The 18,211-nt window shown below is 41.7% G+C and overlaps 1 protein-coding gene across 2 annotated transcripts in view; it reads right to left on the minus strand.

The window, feature by feature from the left end:
• The window catches only part of adck1 (aarF domain containing kinase 1), an 84,551-nt gene that overhangs the window by 13,926 nt on the left and 52,414 nt on the right, over positions 1-18,211 (minus strand). For both annotated transcript variants that reach the window (XM_051396291.1, XM_051396290.1), the window contains exons 7-9: positions 16,636-16,752; positions 9,394-9,543; positions 7,794-7,991 (exon numbers count right to left, since the gene is read on the minus strand). In XM_051396291.1, the coding sequence (XP_051252251.1) occupies positions 7,794-7,991; positions 9,394-9,543; positions 16,636-16,752 (465 nt within the window). The remainder of the gene's footprint in view (positions 1-7,793; positions 7,992-9,393; positions 9,544-16,635; positions 16,753-18,211) is intronic.

Genomic DNA, 18,211 nt, shown 5'->3' on the forward strand with positions numbered 1-18,211 from the left:
AGCTCCTATGCCAAGATGCCTGTTATACGTCCAGTGTACAGGGTTTAGTGGCATCTAGTGGTAATGTTTCAGACTGCAACTGAACACTGCTGGCGTCTGTATTTAACAACCTGGGAATGGGACCAGGCTGTGAAGTGTGTAGGAGAAACTACGCTGGCTGCAAAACTTTGAAAAAAACAGGGGTTTGTCCATTCTGGGCTACTGTAGAAACATTCCAGTTCAACATGGCTGCCTCTGTAGAAGAGGACCTGCTCTCTCTGGAGATAAAAAACGTAACAACAATTCTTATTAGCAGGTTATACACTAATGAAAACATTCCTATGAATATTATTTTCAATGTCTGCTAATAGATCCTCCTAAATGTCACACACTGGACCTTTAACAGACTTTAAACACACCCACAGTGACGTCACCCATCGCTTTATGGACTACAGTTTTGACGCCTTGAGTTTGGCATTTTGGTCGTCGCCATCGTTATTTTTTTGGAGCCAGGAGTGACCATATTTGGACAAGAGGGTGGAGCTGGGGAGGAGCAAGGGGTTTATGGTTAACACAGGTTACAACTAGCCTGTCGGGGCCAGGTATTAACTAAGTTATCAGTTTATGCTACCGCTAGCTACCTAGGTCAGCAAGATTCAGCCCCAATTCACATTAACCAGCAAAAAACAGGCTTAAAACAAAAACAGGCTGCTGACCCAGGTGGTCACTCTGCTGGTGAACCCTCTGTTCTGTCTCCTCCTGCTCTGATCGCCTACAATATTGCCATTTAGTTGCTCATTTACATTTTTCTGTTTGTCAACCAAAAACTCAAATTTGATCAGGCTTATGAAAGTAAATACCCCTCACACAGTGACAAACAATGACACACATAACTGTTGCTGAATCAGCACTTCACAGAGACAGCCTCTCAATCACAGCTGTCACTCAACATAGCAGATATCAAAGCCCCATGAGAAACCTATTCACTACATTTCCAGAAGGATCACTAGTGATAGAGAATGTATTAATGTAACTTTTTTAGAGAGAAGACTTTTTGACTGGGGGTCAACTGGAGCCAGCATCTAGCGGCTGTCAGTAGCACATTATTGTACTTCTTCTACTTCCTGTAATGGCAGTGAGCATTGCCCTTAAAACATCATTAGCTAACGCAGAACGGTTGCACAAGACATATTTTGTAGACGACTGGGCTGGAGCATAAATCCTTCCTCCCCTTTTTGCCATGAATAATTGCCAACGCTTCAGAGTTTCCTAGCCACCTCTGTGACTTCCCACCTCTCCATTTTTTCTTTATTTACTTAAAAAAGAATCAAAACCAAGACATACCAGGGTAAAGACATAAACCCACAACATAATACCCCATCACAAACCCCCAGCCCCCCGAGTCCGAATAATAGGGGGCTGGATGTTCTGAAGTGCTCTGCTGAGTCCTGCTTGGGGAATAACAATTAGTAGCAATTATAGGAGGTTGGTTAGCAGGCCTCACAGCTGTCAGCAGGACACAGAGAAGGCGACAGTGCTCTCATTTGCATCTGAAAGCTTCAATAAGGACATATTGTATTGTGAGTGGTGCGATAATAAGCCGCGCAAAAGGCAAAGGGAATGCGGTTGGGGGGAGGTGGAATCTGTGCCGGTGATTTTTCTTTTCTCCCCAGTGTATTTGAGAGTCAGCAGGATGGTTTCATACAGCACGCATTAGAAAATGGTGGGCAGCGGCAGAGAGGAAGAATGTCACAATCTACTGTAAGATCTGCTATTACCAAAGCTGTTTTTATTTTTAGAGTAGGAAAACACGACTCTACTAAAAAATGCACACACCGATTATACTGGGTAGTCAATACTAGGGTTTTGCTGCACTCAGAAATGCAGTGACGTGTTACGAAGCTAAACTTTTAACTAAACTATCATCATTGTCCACAGGGGCCACCACTATCAACACAAAATCAAAGTTCCTTGTAGGGGTTTTAAATATAATCATTTTAAAGTATTGTTTTTTTGGCCTTTTTTTATGCCTTTATTTGACAGAGAGATAGACGATGACATGCAGCAAAGGGCCACAGGTTAGATTCGAACCCAGGCCGCTGCGTATATGGGTCGCCAGCTCTACCGACTGAGCTAACCGGGCGCCCAATATAATAATTTTAAGTTAACCTTATGTTACCTTGTTAGCAAATATACAGCATATAGTATACAGCAGCTGTAGCAACTGAGACAATCTGTCCCAGGTTGTGAGGAAAAATCTAGTCGTAGATCACTTGGGTGGAAATATAGTCGTGGTGAAGCTCAGTGTAGTCAGCTCTGGCCTTGCCCATCTTGGCAGTCATGACTCTGCCGGCTCCTGGCTAATCCAAAAACGGGCAAATAAGTGGAGCGTTAGTGGAGCTGAAGTGGGCCGAATGAATGGCAAAATCAGCTATAGAGACAAAAACAGTTTTTGTAACAGGCTGTAAACATGTTTATTTCTGCTGTAAAGTTGGACATTGTGACAATGACTCACTACTGGAGCCAGCCTCAAGTGGCCGTTGTCATGGAAGTTGCCACATGGTAATGACCAACCTGCAACCACATGCATTCAATGGAAGCACTTTTTACATGCAGAACTGACAGCTTTGGAGGAGCTGTGAAAGTTGTAGTCAAATAACTGAGGATTGCAGAAAAATGATCTGTGGTGAGAACAGCACGGAACGAGCTAACGTGTCGTGTCCCATAAACTCTGACCACCTACCTGTGATGAACCTATGTCACTTCATCGTGAACCCTCAATAAACCTGGAGTTAAATGTGTCAATACTAGGCCTAAGGGTACATTTTATGACAATTTGTGTGTCCTGTATTGTCAAAGAAAATGTCCTGGAAAGGATTTCTTAAAAAGAATGGAAATCCTGTTAACAGTGATTGAAAAAGCTGCAAGGTAAGAGCAACTGGAATTTGTGATTGAGAACAGTACCTGTTTTGAAAAGAGAGCAGCAGCAGAGTGGTGAGTATGACATGGCGTCGTTGTTGTATTGATGTAATTAGTGCTGCAGGAATGTACATTATGCTGAACCTATCAAGACAACAGGTAAACATGGAGGAAGTGTTGAGTTCGGATCAACAACAAAGGAGCACATCAGAAAATATGACAAAGTAGAACTAATTACTTTGTTTTCAGTGTTTAGGAGAGAAACCCTCATTCAAAAGACAAATATTCCTGCATGTGAAAGAAAGGCAGCAAAAAGCCACAGCTCTAAAAGCACTCAACGCTCACTTCGTGCATTTGATTGCATTAACACTAATGGAATGCATCATTGGTTGTTAGAAGCAGGACTTAAAAAATGATCCATGCATAAGAGAGTGGATGGAAGAGAGGGAAAAAAGAGGGGAGCGAGAACAACACAGGACAGGAGAGAGGAGATAACAAAGACAGAGCAAAGCAGATGAGTGGCTGTGGCTGCAGAAATGTCTCAAAATGTCTTCTTAACTCCAGAGTGCTACACAATCCACAAGTGTGTTCAAGTAGAGGGCACTAGAGTGAAGTCTGCCTAGTGTGTGTGTGTGTGTGTGTCTGCCTAGTGTGTGTGTGTGTGTGTGTGTGTGTGTGTGTCTGCCTTGTGTGTGTGTGTGTGTGTGTGTGTGTGTGTATAAAAAAGGGAATATAAATGACACAGACAGATGGCCTAGATTGATGGGAGTGCTTTCATCTCGGCTAAAGTGGCAGACAGAGGAAGGGACAGGAGCACACCTTGTACATTCTCACACTGCAATACAGCTATTATGGTTAAGAATGCAGAAAAATTCACACACACACACCACACACACACACACACACACACACACACACACACACACACACACACACACACACACACACACACACACACACACACACACACACACACACACACACACACACACACACACACAAGCTTAGTCTGTTCCCTAAATAGTGTGCAACCTGGCAATCAATGAACCAGTCCCCAAAACTATCCAACCTCTTTGCAAGGACATGATCTCATTTCTTTTTTCCTCTGAAGTCACTTTGTAGCCTCAAAGCTTTCTGTCCACAGACTCTGTGCTTATTGCGCTGAGCCACGTCAAGCCATGGACATGTGTTTCAGTGAGCTGTTAGATGAAGAGCTGTGTCGTCAGTTTATCACAAAGAAGCCTATTAAGTTGGCGTGATTGTTAAAAATTAAAACAATACATTATACAGACATAAATTGTATAAAAAGTTCCTAAAAATATCAGGAAAACTTATCTCTGATGTAATATTCACAGGAAATAATCTGCTCAGAATTCATCCAAATCGCTCATTTTACACAAACAGCTGTTAGGGAAAGAGCTGTGTCTGTGTGAACCAGTGCACCTCCAACACATCATCAAGGTAATGGTTTTACCTAGCTATGCTTCCCTTTTGGAAAACTTTTATTTTTGTTATAGCATGACTTAAAGGTCCAGTGTGTAACATTTAGAAAGATCTCTTGGCAGAAACTGTGTTTTTGTTACCTTAGAATTTTTATCTAAAGAATTGAAAAGATCCAATTCCATGTGGTTTGTGCTGTTCACACTGTCAGATCAGGTCCGAGACACATATGTATGAGAAGAAAAATCATATTTGGGTCACTTTGGTCTGCAGTCTGAATGTGGCCTATGAGTATACTCCCCAATATAAAAAAACTGCATTGCACTCCAAAACAAAATAATTAATTTCCAACCTTATACCATCTCTGACACATATTCAGAATGTGCTGTAGACATGTCCAAGGAATGCTCCTAAAACCCGAATAATATTGGCATATACCACAGGTCTTAATCAGGCAAGGCTACATTCGGGGCTAATTTGGAATATCCAAATGGAATATGCTGTTTACATAACCCGTATCAAATGCGGAATATTGTCATTTCGGAATAAATGCTGATCACATTGCTGCATGCTGATGAACTCTTTCAATTTTTATTTCAATGCCTCCATGACCTGTTCTCTAGCACCACCTTCAAGACAAACTTTGATTTAAGTGTTTGTTTTTTTCTGTTTTTTTTGGGCGGAGGGGCTATATTGCCTTTAACTGATAGTGACAGCAGAATGATAGGAAAGGAGAGAGAGAGAAAGGGGAAGACACGCAGCAAAAGGTCACAGGTCAGAGCCAAACCCATGGCCACTGCAGCAAGGACTCAGCCATGGCACATGGGGCACCATTTCTACCAGGGGAGCTATCAGGATGCCCCACTTTTAGTGCTCTAAGACTCTTCATCACCAGTGTGTTGTTTGTCCTCGTCCATCACTGCAGGCTGCGGGGATCCTGACTAACGCTTTAAACTCTGTTGTGGCAGAAAGAGGTGAATCAAAACAGAATCAGATGTCCGAGACACAGATGTCAGATGGGGAATGTCTTTATTCCAGACAGATCTTACCACCAACGCAGTCAGAGATATTAACCAGATATTACAGATCATTACATGCCTTTTATACAAAAACCAGGCTGTGTGTGTGTATGGGCATACTGGTCTTCCAGAACTCTTGGCAAACCTAACTTACCAGGAAAGGATCATATCTCATGTTGTACTTTGGCCATTTAAGAACATGCTTTTTGGCATCAACACTATGTGTATGATTGTGTGTGTGGTAACGCTCATTATTTCCTGACATCTGGCTGATGTTCCCGGCTCTATTCCAGGTTTGTGATGTTCTGGCTCAAGTCTTGGTAACCGGCCTTTCACCCTTCCAATGGTACTCTAATTCTCCTACAACTCGAAGTCTTGCAGATACACGCTCAGCCTTTAATGTGTGGTACTTTTTACTGTATATATGGTTTACTGAGCTATAGTGCAACATGAGAATATTATCAGTACTTTTTCATTGCTATTTCTGTCTTGATTTAACTCTACCTCATGATTCCCCCAAAAATATACATTTCATTTTCAGAAATACCAAAAAAAGACACGGGGGAGTTGTTCATGCACTGGTCCCAGCAAAATTCTGTCTTGTACTGCCCGTCATGTGTGAGGGGGTGGCACACTGTAGCAGACTGTTGTGTAGTACTTTTGCCAGCTTCAAAATGTTGCATAAGAGAGGTATAAATAAACTCTCTCCTGAGCACAGATGGCATTGTGGAACCCCTGTGGGTAATGGGACACTTACAAACACATACAAACCAGTTTTGTGCTGGTGGATTCTAAAAACAATCTCATCGTTAAGAAAAAACTGCAATTAAAGTCATTTTAACGTTTAGTGTTAATATTTGGGTCTCCTTGGATGGGAAATGAGCATTGGGAATATTTGCTAAAATAACTTGCCAAACTCCATAGCCAAAAGTATGTGGACATGGTCCCAACCCACGGGCATTAACATGCTGGTATAATGGCCTCCACTCTTCTGGTTTTCAGTCTTCCCACCACATACTTAACCTGGCTCCAGACTTTTGCTCTCATTAAACCACAAAAGCATTAATGAGGTCTAACACTGATGTTAGGTGATAAGGCCTGGCTTTAGGAGGAGGAGGAGTTCTGTCAAGTTCTTTCACATCAAACTGGGACAGACAAAATACAAGCCGTTGACACAAAGTTAGAAATTAACACCGCTGTCTAAACACAAATGCAACTCTGCCTGTTGCATTAACCAACAAACCAGTTCTGATTTATAGTCTGATTTGTGTTATTCCACAACCATTTTTTGCACTTTTAGCGTCCCCTAGTGGTCAGTTTGAATGTTTCAGGTACTTATGTAGATATATCCCATGAGTTTTGAGATGACTGGCCCAATGGTTGTTGACATGTACATTTATGTACTGAATCAAGCCTCTTCTGAAGTTCAATGGTCAATATCTTGAAAACCAAATAAGATATCAACAAGCCTTATGCAACCTCTAATAAGCTTTGTGGCATGATAATGCAAAGAAGATTTGGTAGCAATCAGCACTATCCACCCCTTAAAATCATCATCCTTACCTCTGAGCCTAAATCTGAATCCAAAATGCTATTGAAGCTAAAATAAAGCCTCCTACTTTGCCAGCCAGATTTCAGTTTCACTTGGAGGTTCTGAAACATCCACCAGATATCCAGCCCTAACAGCCTGTCCACACCGGATGCATTTCAGCCGTGTGTTCCAGTCGTTGTCTCATGCGTGTCTGATGGAACTGATGCACTTCAGTTTGAATCCGTACAGCTGTCAATACCAGCCCTCTAACGGAAAGCACTTCACTTGGGCTTTGCAGGAGTGACTGCAATCCAAAGTGTATTTTTACTTTTCAAGTCTTTATTGTAACTACATTCATTGTGTTGATTACCGCACTGCTGATACGCTGCTTTCACCAGTGCAGACAAGAGCACCTTGATCTTGAATCTATCCAAGACAAATGGTAAATGGACTACACTTACATAGCACCTTTCTAGCACTACATGTCACATTCACCCATACACTGATGGCAGGCTGCCATGCAAGGTGCCAACTGCTCATCAGAAACAAACTAATTCTGCTCATACACAGATGGCAGCCATCAGGAGCAATTTGAGGTTCGGTTTCTTTCCCAAGGAGACTCATACATGCAGAGGAGGAGTCAGGGATGGAACCACCAACCTTCTGATTAGCAGACGTCTGCTCTACCTCCTGAGCCAGTTGGGGGAACATTCCAGCCTCTAGGTTTCAAGGCTTTAGACGTTTCTCTTACATGTTTTTATTGTTGTTTCAGTGTTGCTTTTGTTTTTAGATTTGGATGTTTACTGCAATGCCTGCACCCCTTGAACCACTGTGAAGCACTTTGTAACATAAATAAAGTTTATCATTTTAATAAATACCACATACGTGTGTGTGTGAGCTCATACCTCAGAGTGTGTGACAGGCACAGAACTGATGCCAGCATTGACGGCGGTCCAGGAGCGAGCGGTGAGCACGCAGGCAAACAGCGGGTACAGAGCTCCAGCTCCCAGTCTGCGGCTGTAACGCTCCACCCCAGGCATGTCACCTTTAATCAGAGCCTGCCACAGCCGACAGTAGTCCAACCTGAAGTCTGGCTGCAGGACCTGGAGGGCAGGAGGGAGGGGAAGTGTCTTTTGTTAGGATTTGATCTACTTCAATGTGTAAATTGTCACACTCTTATGGTGAAGATCATCACTGTATAATTCAGCGATTAGGCAAGCATATCTGTTCAGATCCCCCATCCATTCCAATTGACATAAACCTTTCTGGGATGTCTAGATCTATGATTGCTGTCATCTGACTCCACCTGAATGCACTGTGATTGGATGTCTATAAGTCGATCACAGTGTTACACATCATCTAAAGTGGACTACAGCAGAGAATCACCCACTTTTTCAGCAAGCATGGCCGACCATGAAGCAAGGAGGAAGCAAAAGGCACATTTGAATCTATAAAAATTAGAAAGAAATTACACATAATAAAGAATTTCATAAATGTTTGTATTAATAATGACTTATGAGTGCATTTAGAGTAGAAATCTACCATTACAATATTTTTGGGGATTTGGAATTGGTTCTGAACAGGTTAAGGCACAGTACTTTAGGCATTTGGTTATGATACATACTATTAACTACTAACTCCTGTAGAGCAGTAAAAATTTAATCTATTATATTTAGCATGTTGTTCATTTGTGAGTAAAACGATGCGTTCTGTATGTATTTATGTAATCACGCATGTAATGTATGGACATTTAGCTCTAGCTCAACAGTAGAAAAAATAATTGTAATCTCTTTTTACAGTCATTTCTGTAGACACAGTTGATTCCCAAGCTTAGAGCCCTCTGCCATTTCCAGACCAAGTACAGCACTTTAGACGCATACGCAATGTGTAGTAGCCAACAAGTAATGACAGTGGAAATTAGTGTGCGGGTATGTGTGTGTGTATATGAGGAGTGGATTAATATTCTACTCCAAAATGACAGCTGAAATCAGAAGTCATTAGGAATAAATTGGTGCCATTATGGTCTGAGGGAAGTCTGTGTCTTGTGTGTGTGTGTGTGTGTGTGTGTGTGTGTCAAAGATGAAGGATTTGCATATTTATCACTGAATTCACATCATGAATACAGGAACAAGCAGTAGACAAACTCATGTTAGACCTGTGTAGATGTAGGAGCAAGTGTGTTAACAATTAAAGAGCATATGTGTGTGTAAAACATTGGAGTGCACATATGCGCCTGTATGATTTTTCGCTGCGATGCACCAATCCAAACCCAGCACACTGCACTCTGCATTAAATGAGTTGTTTATCAAAAAGCTTTTATCCTGATGTAGCTCTACTAAAAGTGTGTGTGGCATCCATGTTTTTTTGTTTTTTTTTTATGTGCATCTTGACTGTGTGTTTGCTGCTCTGCCTATTTACTCAAGGCCTCAGCCAGCAGCATGAAAAATGGACTGCAATATAAGAACAAAATGTTCTTTATGTGTCGGCAGCCGGGAGATTTCCCACCTGATAAAGGCCATGATCGAGCAGGACAATCTCGGTCTTCTTGCTCTGGGGACACTTTCGGACCAGCACGTTGCCCGGGTGCGGGTCACAGTGAACAAAGCCGTGGACGAAGATCATTTCACTGTACATCTTACCCAGGCTCTCCGAGATCTGTTGAGAACACGACACAGAATGCACATTTAAATCCAAATAGATTTCACGAAAATGATTTGGCAGTTTGGGAAGCCTGTCGAGAGTTATTCCTCAATGAAAACTTATTTATCTTATCTGGGACATGCAGAGTTTCAAAAAGGAAAATATGAGCATATACAGTAGCTCAAATATATTGCCCAGAGCAGATGATGACTCTTTTTAAGTTTAATTCACTTTTCTGGACAAGGTTTTGGGTGTGTAATAATGCACGATTACAATGATCCATACTTTACCCTCTGCAGTAACAACCACCTTAGTGACCATATATAAGAGTCAAATTAAAAATGCCATCTAGTTTTTTGCATGTTGTATGTTTTTTATTTCAGAAATGATTATTTTAAGCTGGTATTGCTGTTGTTCCAATACCAGTATCGAAAATTCCACTGATATTGCCTAAAATGCAGTATCTGATTTGATACCACGTAATTTATTAGCTCCGAAACCTGACCCTGCTACTTTCCAGCAGTGTCCCATTTGCCTACTACTCTGATTCTGACTAAGAGTTTAACCTGAGTCAGGCCATGCAACAACGATAGCAATAATACAGGCTTGTTTTTGCTGCTGGTGGAATAGATACTTGCTGCCTTCGGATAGCTGTAAAGAGAGTCAGTTATGCAGACAAGATGCACCCATTCTCGGTAACAAGTTTGCAGTACACCACTCATACTCATACAGTATCTCACAAAAGTGAGTACACCCCTCACATTTCTGCAAATATTTCATTATATCTTTTCATGGGACAACACTGAAGAAATGACACATTGATACAATGCAAAGTAGTCAGTGTACAGCCTTGTATAACAGTGTAAATGTACTGTCCCCTCAAAATAACTCAACACACAGCCATTAATGTCTAAACCGCTGGCAACAAAAGTGAGTACACCCCTAGATGAAAATTTCCAAATTGGGCCTAATTAGCCATTCTCCCTCCCCGGTGTCATGTGACTCGTTAGTGTTGTTGTTGTTGTTGTTGTTGTTGTTGTAGTAGAGTGGTCACTGGAAGTTCAACATGACACCTCATGGCAAAGGACTCTCTGAAGATCTGAAAAAAGAATTTTTGCTCTACATAAACATGGCCTAGGCTAAAGGAAGATTGCCAACACCCTGAAACTCTGCAGCACGGTGGCCAAGACCATACAGCGGTTTAAGAGGGCAGGTTCCACTCAGAACATCCCTCGCCGTGCTCAGCGTCATATCCAGAGGTTGGCCTTGGAAAATAGACGTATGAGTGCTTGAGGTTGAAGGGGCGGGGGGTCAGCCTGTCAGTGCTCAGACAATACGCCACACACTGCATCAAATTGGTCTACATGGCCGTCATCCCAGAAGGAAGTCTCTTCTAAAGATGATGCACAAGAAAGCCCGCAAACAGTTTGCTGAAGACAAGCAGACTAAGGACATGGATTACTGGAACCATGTCCTTAGTCTGATGAGACCAAGATAAACTTATTTGATTCAGATGGTGTCAAGCGTGTGTGGCGGCAACCAGGTGAGGAGTACAAAGACAAGTGTGTCTTATCTACAGTCAAGCATGGTGGTGGGAGTGTCATGGTCTGGGGCTGCATGAATGCTGCCGGCACTGGGGAGCTACAGTTCAATGAGGGAACCATGAATGCCAACATGTACTGTGACATACTCTAGCAGAGCATGATCCCCTCCCTCCGGAAACTGGACCGCAGGGCATTATTCCAACATGATAACGACCCCAAACACACCTCCAAGACGACCACTGCCTTGCTAAAGAAGCTGAGGGTAAAGGCGATAGACTGGCCAAGCATGTCTCCAGACCTAAACCCTATTGAGCATCCGTGGGGCATCCTCAAACGGAAGGTGGAGGAGCGCAAGGTCTCTAATATCCACCAGCTCCGTGATGATGTCATGGAGGAGTGGAAGAGGATTCCAGTGGCAACCTGTGAAGCTCTGGTGAACTTCATGCCCAAGAGGGTTAAGGCAGTGCTGGAAAATAATGGTGGCCACACAAAATATTGACACTTTGGGCCCAATTTGGACATTTTCACTTAGGGGTGTACTCACTTTTGTTGCCAGCAGTTTAGACATTAATGACTGTGTGTTGAGTTATTTTGATGGGACAGTACATTTGTTATTCAAGCTGTACACTGACTACTTTACATTGTATCAAAGTGTCATTTCTTCAGTGTTGTCCCATGAAAAGATATAATGAAATATTTGCAGAAATGTTAGGGGTGGACTTTTGTGAGATACTGTACCTCCTCCCACTAGGGTACATGGCGAGTCACCAAGATACAAAACCAGCAGTGTCTAGGAAATAACCAATTTGCTGGTGTGACACTACGTTCTGCATCGTCTGCAGACGCCAAAATAGAACCCATAACCTTCAAACAGTTCATTGAAGTAGTGAGGGCCGACAAAAATGTCCTTACAATGCAGAAATGTCCTCACTATGAACTAATAACTGAAATTGGTCCTCACAGAGATTGCAATACAAGTGTACAGACACTAACACACACCTATTTAGTAAGAAAGCAGAGAGCCAACAAATTATCTCAGAGAAGAATGGGCAGACACTAATTGCCATTAATTAGAGCTCCTCAGCTTGTCACTGGAGAGAAAGTGAAGTTGACACACACACACACAGACACACACAGACACACAGAGATACACACACACACACACACACACACACACACACACACACACACACACACACACACACACACACACACACACACACACACACACACACACACACACACACACACACACACACACACACACAGGTGATCATGATTTTACTGCTGGATTGCAAACAGAGGAAAGAGTGAGATGCACTGTTATTCTCTTTCCCATTTGGTCTGCAATATCCTGTTTTTGTCTGCTTCACAAAATGTCAGCATATTTCCAGACCTCTCTCAGCTTCACTAACACACCATATACTGTTGTTTTCTTTTCATACTTTGGTTTATATTTTATATTTCTCAGACCAGGCCAACAGATTAAACATTTTTTACAGAAATACTAAACACTCTGCATATGTCTATACACAGTAGAGGGTGCAAATGAGCTCACACCCAGAAACACATACACGAAAGCATTCAGGGCAAAATTTACTTTAGGCTTCAGTATGCTCTTCTGCATGGTCAGAATTGTGAAATGTACCTGTTAAGATACTGTGTTGCCTAGATAGGAGACAAATGTCATCACACTGTGCCCTGCTTGTCTTTACCTGCAGTGTACCTGTAAATGGACGCATTTTGCCATACAACCTTGATAAGGTTGATAAGTTAGTAATAAACGACAAGAATTGTCGAAACCCCAGAGGTTTCATCTATCATCCCACATCCCGTTGAGGTTTATTTAGATTTTTGGGAATTTGACTTGATTTGGACAGGAAAGGTGATGAGACAGAAAGGGGGTGACATAGTGATGGGTTGAGGCCTTGATATGTGGTACATGCTCTACCTGCTGGGGCATCTAGCAGGCTTCTTCTTTGTAGGTAAGAGGGATGGCACATTAAGACTATTCACTGACTTCAGAAGCCTTATTCAAATCACAATTAAGAACCCTTACTGCCGGTGGCGCCCTGGTAGCTCACCTGGTAAAGCTGGGACCCCATGTACCAAGGTGTAAGCAGTTGCTGACTAGGCTCAACCTACATCAGTCAAACTACTCCCACAGTTCCTGAGATTTGCCAACTTTTATTGCTGTTTTATTCAGGGCTTCAGTTCAATGGCAGCTTCCCTTACAGCCCTTACTTCGTGCTCCTCTGCCTTTTCTTGGACGCCTGAAGCTGAGCAAGCCTTCCAGCAGTTAAAGCAGTGATTCACACTGTTTTCATTTCCAGACACTAGAGGTTCATTATCATGGAGGTTGATTCTTCTGACGTAGGTGTGGGAGCAGTCCTTACAGCCAGTGCCAAGAGACTTAACCCAAGACAAGCCAAGTGGACCTTGTTTTTATCATTGTAATCTATCCGCCCTGCCTCCCGTATTGTTGCTGCAGTCATCTTTAGCATCTCTCAATCTAACTTTCCATGGCCGTAGGGTTGTTGTTCAAACTACAAATTGTATTTTCACAGTTTTTGTGTGCCTGCCTCCATGGGTAGTCAGATCGCAAGAGGCAAAAGTCTGCCAAATGGTACATTTTGAGCGTGGAGTTCTGGGTGCACAAAACATGGAGGGAAGGTAAACATTGTTCATTTGAATATACAGTACACATTGTAAGACGCGTTATTTAACTTAACAGCAACTTGATATTAAACTTCTCCAACAGCAAATAAGACTACATCAATTTTGTTGGTAACTCCATCTTCAATCATCTTATTAGCTTGAATTATTTCAGCGTGGCTTCTGATTGTGCTCCCACTGTCTCTAGTGTTTTCTTGCTCAGGTGTGCTGGCTCTGCCAGGTTCAAGGTTGCACATATCATTAAGCTCCACTACATTCTTTTATTGCATCATTGCCCAATTTTTTGATAGATAAAAAACAAACTGATTGCTTACTTGTGAAAGCTTACTGAAAAATATGTAAATTTTTTCAGTATTAAGCTTTGCCAGAGTGGCAAACACTGTTCAGCCCTAAACCCTGCACTATAACTGCAAATCCATGATCTATTGCTTAAAAAGCCTTTTTGGAATTCATTCCATTACTTTATTGGTAGCGGTTGGGTGATATGACAATATGATGAATGATAAATGATGAATGACATAGTGAGACGCCCCACAGAAAAATACATCTACATACAAACCAGTGGAACTGGTGAAGCGTGGATATCACTATGATGACATTTGTGACATCAGCAATCTGTAAAGCAATCCTCAAGATGATAGTATATGGGCAACCTCATTAGTATGTTGAGTTTAATTTGCAGCTGAGATAACATTAGAAATATTAGAAATTATATTACATAATATTAGAAATAAAGCCAATTTAGAAGAATTGCACATTGTAAAAGCCTCTACTGAAACATTTGTACCATTGAGATTTATGACTGTAGTCCATTCAGTGTATGCAGTCATATCTTAAATCTTACCAATATGGTGGAGAATGCAAAAAAACTGAGCAAAGCACTGGCCAATTCTGGTCACGTCAAGGGGCTGAGCTCAGAGGAAAGTCTATTTGGGCCCTCATCCATCTTGTGATTATACACACAGACACAGGGTCCAGCATGCACTACGGCCACCTAATAATTCTATCCATCCTGTCTTTCTGTGTATGTGTATGTGTGTGTGTGTGTGTGTTTTATTATGTCCTCTATCCATCTCATCAGCTGTCTTATAATACTCATCATCACTGCTTAATGCTCAGATAGTGTGTCTCTGTCTGTATTTGTGTGTGAGTGACTATGTTCCTGTTGTGCGGTTGGGCTGTGGAACAGTCAGATGTTGAAGACTTTAACATACAATCTACTTAAGCAAAACATTTTGTATAATAAACAATTTATTAAGTAAACTGTCAACATTTTAAATGATAATAAAAACTGCATTGGTTGCAGCCCCACAAAAGAAGCCAAACTAGGCAAATAAATAAATACAAATGTAAAATCAGTCTGTTGTTACCAGGATATGACTGGCTGCAGGATCCATATCTTTGCTGATAATCCTTAGATATAATGTAGTATTTAAGAAGTAAGTCACTGGCTGATCTCATTATATATTCTGAGGCAGTATAAGGTCAGTGTAAGGTTCACTGCATTCAGTAATTTTTTTGGGCCTCACCTGGTGGCAGAGGACTCTCAAAGTAGCCGACAGACACAGAGCCATCAGATATTATATTATTACCTTGATGGATTGGTGCAACTTCAGCTGCAATCTTAAAACCTATGTACTTTAAAACCTTAAATGTAATATTATCAGCAGTTTTTGTCAGAACTAGTGAACTAGTGAACAAGAAAGTAAAAACTACTATTTTCAGTTTTGCTGTGGGTCTTTCTCCCTCCCTCTTTTTTTCACACAAGCTTTTTAATTATTCAAAGGATGCATCAAAAGGCGATAAAACAGAAAAGGACGATACAGTAGAGATTACACACAAGGACATGCAAGAGTCCTTTCGGATGCTCCTCTCAGTCGCCTGTCTCACCTGTGTGTGACAGAACAGATCTGCTTCTATTTTAAGCTACACAGCTGTCCACCATCTAACGGCTTGCATTTCACTGGTAGCTATACGCATTAGGCAGGGCCTGAAGCATATTTTTACGCTTCATGTTTATTTTCTTCAGTTTCACGCATGGAACGCCACTTCTTGTGTTTTGTGTGTTTTTCTTAGCACTGCCAAAACGTGGGAGACATACACTCACATACTGTGCCTAACCCAAGTATGAACTTACCATGACATCACCTTTGGGTTTGTGGAGTACCGTTTCAAGGCCTCATGTTTTATTGGAGCCAGCAGCAGTGACGTACTGTGAGGTGAGTGGTTGTGCTTGGTTTCAACTTGTCCATAAGGAACAATAGTGGCTCGCCTGCTCACACACGTTCTCGTATTCCAGATAAACAGTACACTAAAATGTTTCTGAAAATATTTTAAGTGAGAAACAGTTTAAAAAAAACAGAATCTGGATCCATATTTGATCAGCACTGTGTAGTTTGACAGTTTGATCTGAGTTTGGTGCGCTGAGCTGGACGGACACACTGAGAATGACTTCGCCCCCAAGCTTGCCTGGGACCTATCATTTACTAAATGAACATCATCATGCATGGAAGAAGACTAAACTAGAGATTGAGACCAGGAATTAATTAGGAAACTGTTTACTGAGCTCACTGAGTGAGAAGTAGTATAATTTCTCTATAAAACTCCATACTATCAGACTTCTTTTTTAAACCAATGGAGTCGCCCCCTGCTGGCCATTAGAGGGAATGCAGGTTTAAGGCACTTCTGCATTGGCTTTGGAAGTTCAGTCAACTATTTATTATACAGTCTATGGCCTGAGTGCATCTTGTGCAGGCGGGGGACTAAAGCTGCTGCTAACATGCTGCTTTCACTGCGCGAGTTGTGTAGACAAGCTGTTAGTGTGTGTGTGATAGCACCTGGATTATCAGTCAATAAACTATTAGCTTCTGTAACCAGCAGGCAGTACCTCGTTGACACTGATGCCGTGTTTCTTCATGTAGTCCCGGTCGTTGACCTGCCCCCCCTCAGCAAACTCCATGGTCAGGATCCTCTTTGTGGACAGGTGCCAGTGGATAACAGGAACCTGGAGACAGAGAGGGACAGAGGAGGGGAGGAAGACAGCAAAATGTAGCTTTTTTTCTCCATACATTTTTTGTTCATCTGTCTTACAGGCATTAGATTATAGGTCTGGGTTCAGATAGGCGGTTCTATTTCGGATCCGCTTCCACGCTGGTTAAACAACAGGATTAATTAGGCTCACAGTCTACTGACTCACTATCAAAGCTTTTATCTTCTCCCTCTCTTTTAATAGCAAAGGGTAATACACACAACATTCAGGCAGCCTTTTTACTAAATAACAGATATGCAATATATTTGGAAAAACCTTAATATTAGAATTAATTATGTATTTGACAATGAATTGATTAAATAAGGGATTTAAAATGATTTGAATTTGATTATCAGATTGGATACTACATATTAATTCAATAAAATGTTATCTAATCTATCATTAGATTGCAAACAATTTTACAGCAGGAAAGTATACAAGCATAAGCAACAGAACATATCCTGGTAAGGTTGCATTTGTATCAATATAGGAAAAACACTCACACACAACTGCACTGGCTCCAAGATAACTTATTGACGGATTATCAGTCACCCAGACTAGTCAGATGATCTGGCAGTGAATTCTTGTGAATAAAATGCAAATGTGGTCGAGGTGCTTTGAATCTGCAGACTGTGGAGGAGCCTGTCAAATAACCTGAGTCCTGCCCCTCATCTTACCTCTGTCTTTAAAGTGGGCTTCAAACATTCTTCCTCTCTCTCTGGGACTCTGATTAGTTTTCATCCACAACTCTCAGATAAGTCTGTGTGTGTGTGTGTGTGTGTGTGTGTGTGTGTGTGTGTGTGTGTGTGTGTGTGTGTGTGTGTGTGTGTGTGTGTGTGTGTGTGTGTGTGTGTGTGTGTGTGTGTGTGTGTGTGTTAGAATCCAGCTTACTAGACAAACTAGAAGCATTTTTGCATTATATACCAGGAAATAAATTTGCCTGAATCTGGATAATGGTGTCCATTATCAGGAATTAATGACCTCCACGTCATCCATTAATGTGAACCTTTTGGAATTTCATGGTTTTCTGAATAAATTTGTCATAAAATGTGATCTGATCTTCATCCAAGTCAAGGGTATTGACAAACATAATGTGTCTAAAAATAATAACACAAAAAGATTCTGATCTTTTATGTCTTTATTAAACACACTCATTCAACATTCAAAATGGCAGTGGAAAAATTAAGTGAACCCTTAGCATTAATAACTGGTTGACCCCCCCTTGGCAGCAATAACCTCAACCAGGCGCTTCCTCTAGCTGTGACTCAGACCTGCACATCGTTGGAGGAATTTTAGCCCATTCTTCCTGGCAGAACTGCTTTAGCTCTGTCATATTCTTTGGACGTCTCATGTGTATGGCCCTCTTCAAGTCAGTCCATAGCATCTCTATTGGGTTGAGGTCTGGGCTCTGACTTGGCCACTCCAAAAGGCGGAT

Source organism: Dicentrarchus labrax, unplaced genomic scaffold (assembly GCF_905237075.1).
Source record: "Dicentrarchus labrax unplaced genomic scaffold, dlabrax2021, whole genome shotgun sequence".
NCBI classification, from domain to species: domain Eukaryota; kingdom Metazoa; phylum Chordata; class Actinopteri; family Moronidae; genus Dicentrarchus; species Dicentrarchus labrax.